The 6,357-nt window shown below is 36.6% G+C and overlaps 1 protein-coding gene across 3 annotated transcripts in view; it reads left to right on the forward strand.

Moving 5' to 3' along the window:
- DCP1B (decapping mRNA 1B) overlaps window positions 1–6,152 on the forward strand; it is a 46,629-nt gene extending 40,477 nt beyond the window's left edge. For all 3 annotated transcript variants that reach the window (XM_052789481.1, XM_052789483.1, XM_052789482.1), the window contains exons 8-9: window positions 3,021–3,269; window positions 5,047–6,152. In XM_052789481.1, coding sequence (XP_052645441.1) covers window positions 3,021–3,269; window positions 5,047–5,127 — 330 coding nt within the window. In that variant the 3' untranslated portion in view covers window positions 5,128–6,152. The remainder of the gene's footprint in view (window positions 1–3,020; window positions 3,270–5,046) is intronic.
- The last annotated feature ends 205 nt before the right edge of the window (window positions 6,153–6,357 follow it).

Genomic DNA, 6,357 nt, shown 5'->3' on the forward strand with positions numbered 1-6,357 from the left:
GGCACTTGATGCACATGGGATTCTGCACATGGAGGAAGCAACAGAGGGTGCCAGTTTGCATTACAGGAGATCCAGTGCATTCCTTATTCATGGTGTTACATGAATTTGCCAGCTATCGTGTCACCTAGCTGCCAGCATCCATGCAGAATATCAAACAGGTATCTTAGCATTTGTGCTTCAGAGAAGGAAAACTATATGTTACACCGATTATTTTGCACATTTTTCCTTGTTCTTACTTCACTGCTGCACAACTGATGGTAGACTCCTACTGTGTTATTAGTGACTCAGAGATTTAAGTATTGACCTGATAAAGCTGGAGATAATTCAGTAGAGGCTGGATGAACAAGCAAATCAGTTTAGATTCTGTGGGAAAGAAGTTGATCAACAGCATTTTGGAAGGGCTGTTATGTCTCGTGAGAAATTACTCAAAGCTAAAAGATTGGCCCAAAGGCTATTAATGTCCCTACAGAGCATTTTCAGTGATTTCAGCAAAAGCATGGTGCTATAGGAATTGCACTAGTATTGCCAAGATCAGCATCCCATTTTCAAGTAGGTATCAGTTGTCCCAGTGACTGAAGGTGATCTGAACTAAATCTAAAATAAAAATTTGCCTTCATGTTTTTTAAAAAAAACATGTTGTTTACATAAAAGTTTAAGTGGCAGAAGCTTTGAGCATGAACTGTTAGCAGGAAAATACTTTTTAATGTTTGCATACAGAAACAAATGCTATGCACTTAAAAAATGATACATATATTTTCTATTCTTCTGACACAAATATTTTAAGTTTTGCAGTAACCTGTATATATTAGCTGTGTCACCAGTAGATGGCAATATTGCTTATTCCATATAGTTTCCATATGCTTGGCAAGTCCTACCAAAAAGCTGTTTCTATCCAGAGCAAACAAATAATTTTTCATATGTCTTTTAAACCACAACATGTATAAGTGTTTGACAGTAGTAACTGTATATTATTAAGAGCACAGTTTGTCTTGGGTTTTGTTTATTTGCCTTGGACTCTAGAGAGAAATGTTTTTTGATTTTGAAGGACATGTCATCTGGGTCTTTGACACAGTCTGTTGTAGATTCAGCTATATTAGTGGGACAGTTTATCTCCTCCAGCTGCTCACCACCATCCCTTTGCTGGAGGTTCCTGCCCTTGGAGAGCAGTTTGTATATGCATTCTTTAAATCGCATTAGGAAGAATCATCTGGTTTAAGCAAACCCTGCCAATTTTCCTTGAGGTAAATTAAAGAGAAATTACTTCAGCAGCATGGATGAGTAGAGCAGAAACATTGTGATAAGCATCTGGAGGTAGTCAATCTTCCACAGGCAGGAGAACAATCTTCTCACTTACAGGAGAACATCTGTGCACAGTCTGAAGGTCTCGCTCCAGAGAGGGATGTCACTTTGGACTTACATTGGTTTTCTTCTGAAATGAACATTGTTTTTCAAGCATAGGTGCACAAACATATGCACTACCTTAATTTTGAAGCAAACCTACAATGAGTTAGGAATACCTTAGCTCAGTCAGGAGCTTGTAACACAGACCTGATGATTGCTGTTACAATTACGTGCCATGGGGTAGGAAAAAGGCTGTATGTCAAGAGTTTTGTTTTTAAGTAGTACTCTATTTAAGAAACAAATGATATTTACCTAAAACATGAACTGGGAGATTTTTGCATTAGGTGCATATTGCATGTTTTCTAATATCCATGAGTCTTTCCTGACACCTAGTCTTTCTGCTTCCATAAATTTTGTGTAAAACAGCATGAGATCTCAATCCTCCTCATTGCTATTTCTCTTTGTATTGTAGTCTAACTAACATTGTTCAGAAATGTCTTGGGTAGAACAATCATAACTAGGAGTAAGACAAGCTACAAAAATATGAATGTTCTTTAATATTACACTATGTTGTTTTGCATACCTAGGAGATAAACCTCAGTTTTATTTTCTTAATTTTTCTTCAAAATTGAAATGTAACCAGGACACAGAGTGAAGGGATTCAGTAGCCTTTCACCTTCATACAGTAGCAATAAATCATGCTCCAGTCCAAAAGAGAGGAGCTTTGGTGAGCTCATATCAATTCCTTTGTATGTTCTGTTCTTTGAAAAAAAGATAGGATACTTGAATAGCAAGGAGATGGCTGATTAGGACTGAGATTTATTACTGGAATTACCTGGAGAGAGCTCTAATATCTGCAAACTGAGTGAATAAACTTTGTTATGTTGTATATTATATCTGATAGTATTTGCTAGTCCTGTATGTTTTACCGTTCCAAGATGCATTGCAAAATTTAAAAACAAAAATTCTTTGACACATATCTTTGCAGGTTGCATGGATATGATACTGAGGGAACTTGCAGAACTACTGCAGTATCAAGGTTTTCCTTCTCTTTGAGGGCCTTTTTGGTTTTGTCAGCTGCGTGTTGGTTAGGAGTCAGTTCTGTTTCTGACATTGCCACCAGCTCACTGTGGCTCTTAAGATAAATTACTTAATCTGTTTTCTTTCCCCTCTCCTTAAGTAAAATGAGAAGAAAAAAATATATACATACGTATTTATTTATAAAGTAATTTGAAAGTTATAATTGGAAAGTACTTTCTAGTATTAGGTACAAAGATTAGTCTTTAATAGTGATATTTGCATGTAAGTATATTGTCAAAGATTAAACTTAATGACTTACTGTCACTATGTAGAAGACTTTACAGCTGCGTTCTCTAAGAGTGCTGATATTTAATAGTAGTCTGATTTCTGTAATAAAATGCTCTTGCCCTAAGATGATTTGCCTATCCAACAGACTTAATCACACTTGTGAATCCATTGCTGCAGTCTTAAATTGGATAGAAGACCTTTTAATCTGGAAATAGATCATATAAGTGGTGCTGAGCTGGAGTTTCACCTAACTGTATTGATCTCCAGCAGTCTCTCTAACTGTTGCCAATCAGTCTGCAGTTTTCATCATCTTTATTCCCATAGAATTAAGTAGATAGGTTTAACTGATGACTTTATTTTCATATGGACAGGTAATCTCACCGCAACGCATTCCTGCCACTGTGACTCCTACCTTGTTGATGTCCCCAATGGTGTTCACTCAGTCCACACCTGCTCCACCAAAAGCAAATGAAAGTGGGCGGTTAGCAGCAGCAAACCAAGAACCTGCTGCTAGCTCAGCTAGCCTTCTCCTGCCACTGCAAACCCCAGAGCCATCTGTGGTCAACAGCAGCTCAATGACGAAGTTGCAGCTCCAGGAAACACTTCTACACCTGATCCAGGTAAAGTGCCAAGAATTCTCCTACTTCGCTTAAAATCCTGATTCCCGTTTTGATATAAGCACCCTATAATCGGTTTCATCCGTCTGTCTAGAGGCTAAATGAGTAAATATATGTTGAACGTTGTACCACTTAATGGCTGCGTGTTAACGGAGCACTATGGTGTAGACTGGGGATGTGATAGCCTCTCCCTGCACACTGCTGGCTTAACTGCATTTTGATTAATGCATCTGATTTTGGATTCAGGAAAGATAATAAATTTGACAGAAAAGAACAAAGATGACCGAAAGCTTCATAAGGTCGTCTTATGAGCCAGAGAGATATCTATTATATTTTTAGCTAAGGATAAATAATGGTTGATTATCCTAGCTGCCAAATATTTCAGAGATGCATGTTAGCAGTAAGAGGAATTCAGATGGGAAATTAAAATTGCAGGATGAGTGTGAGCAACTTTAAAGTATGGGTTAGATAATCTAAGAATATACTAGTTCAGTTTATTCAATGTAATTCTCTAGTTCAAATGCTAAAATTCCTTTTGCTGCAGTTTTTCAGGTTTAAATGTGACAAAGCGTTACCAACATCATGTACGAGATGATCGTTTACTGCTTTGGGATGATATGAGTGATTATGAATATTTTTTTCCTTAACTTGCCATGTGATGAATATCTGAAGAGTAGACATTGAGGACAGATTATGTAACTAAAGACCTGGCTACAAAGCACAAGGAATAGAGACGCAAGTTTAAGGGTCCAATTTGTAGGCCAAAACTATATGCCTGTATGGCTGCAATTTCAGTTATAGACCCAGAAAGAAAATAGTATCTTTAACAAATCAGAGGCTTTTCTCATTTTCCCCTGCGCTTGTAGTTTGGGATTAAAAAATAAAAATATGACATTATCCTGTCTTTACATACTTTAAGTATCTGGATAGTAGTAAAACCATATATGAAGTTAAAAAAGAAACTAGTCAAGGAAAATTGGATTTACTCTACTTGTATATCTGCCCCTGCTGTTCTTGGTGATAGTTAGGATTAACTGAGTTACCTGGAAATTATTTACTTCCAATTTCTTACCTGTTATTTTCCATTATATAAAACCGCAATCTCGAATGCTCCTGATTTTCCTCAAATAGTATCTTGATTTTAATTATCCTCATATGTTCATGTGAGCTACTTAGGACATTCTTTCTTAATGTGGGTTGATCATTCTTGCAAAATGATCTTCAGGAGGAAAAAGTTAAACAAGCAATAAAGAAAAATGAGCAGCATCAATTAGGAGCATTAAGTCTAAAAGAGTTAAACAAGATGCAGGGATTTGCCCAGGTGGGATTTAGTATAGGATCAAAACCCAGTGTGTTTCACTGTTCCTTCAGACATGCTTGGAATTATGACAGACCTAATGGAGGAAACTACTTAAGGAAATCCCTGGGTAAATGAGGGCAAAGAGAAGAAGTTACAGGGTTGTATCATCACTGTATTATCATGCAAGAGTTAAATTCACTGTGAGTTTGGAAAATCTGCTTTCTGTGTACTCATTACTTCTTATAGAGATACAGTCATGTTTGCTGCAGTAAAGTTGATATTCACGTCCAGTTCTTCTAAGGCTACTAGTAAGGCTTGGAAATAATACATGTTTTTGGTAAAGGAAATAGCTTTCCTATTGCTCACTTTTTAAAATAGAGTAAGGTTGAAAAGTATCTGGTCCATGAAATGGAAAAATCTTCTAATCTCTTCACTCAAAACGCCTCTTGTGCACTAACAATTACCTGTTTTGTTTTTCAGAATGATGACAACTTCTTAAATATTATTTATGAAGCATATCTCTTCAGTGTGAGAAAGGCGGCAATTAAAAAGTCTCTGTGAAAGATGATTTTTAAATTCAATTACTATTGCTTCCTGAACTCCAGGAAAAAGGTTTCAAATTTTTCAAGTATGTTTATGTTTAAAGAAACGAATGGTCTTAGGTATTTTACATACACATAGATTTTGCTTGTTGGCAACTACATGCTGTACTGAGAAAGAAGTGAGCAGAAACAGATTGTGCCTTTAGGGAGCAGAGTGTCACGATACTGAAGACTTAATCACAAAATATCTTAAATTATTTTTCTTATATTGGCCCATACTTAGAATCGGTTTCCCTGCATAAGGAATCAGTTCTCAGAATTCAGTTTCCTTTTTTACTTGCAGCGTGGTTATTCATTGACTAGGTATTTGTCATGGATTTTCTCTGGGAGACGTCACATGCAACTGTCCCGATGAACGTGCCCATCTCTGACCACATGGTGGCAATGTTGGACTGTTTTTAGGAACGTGAAAATCTGGGTGAAATCTTGGAAGGGAAAGTCTTGGGCAGGCTGATTTATCATCGTACTTAGTTGTCTGCAAAGCAATTCAGAAGAAATGTCATGACTTTCCCCAAAAATTTTGTAGAAAAATCTTTTTCTATTTTAACAAGAATATTTTTAGCTAGCTGTAGAAATGGGACTCTGCAGGTGTTTTGAGGAGTTGGGGGGAGGGTTTGTTTGTGAATGTACTCACTGTCAACATAGCTCTGGGGTGGCACTGGATTCATGTTTCTATTATTCCAGATCCAATCTGCATTATTATAAGCAATGTACAACTTTGTTAAGGGGAAGACTACCAGGTGTAAAAGTCCTATTAATTTTTTTTTTTTTAGTGTGTTCCTGGAGCACAGTGATTTCATTGGTCCATTTCTAAAGAAAATAAAATGGATAATTGCTACTATGTGCTGATTTCATTTTATTGTACCGTGGACTATGTATTTAGAATTGTTGGGTCACTTGTATTTGTATGACTTTAAAATGTTCTTACGCTTGGCAGAAGACACATGAGGTTTTAAATCAATTAGAATAAATGACTGAAAGAAATTTTATGTATATTTTTATTAGCATCTGCTGCTGAAGTGCTAGTTTACTACAGTTTAGGAACCCAAAGTTATTGCTGAGGAAGCATTTCTTTTGTGGGCGCAGAGAACCCAACCTGTAATCCATAAATGAGTATACACTATTCTTTACTATGGGCATTGATGTAGGCACAACTCAGTAGCCTCATCTGTGAAGGTTCTTCAGTGTA

Source organism: Harpia harpyja, chromosome 6, assembly GCF_026419915.1.
Source record: "Harpia harpyja isolate bHarHar1 chromosome 6, bHarHar1 primary haplotype, whole genome shotgun sequence".
Lineage (NCBI taxonomy): Eukaryota > Metazoa > Chordata > Aves > Accipitriformes > Accipitridae > Harpia > Harpia harpyja.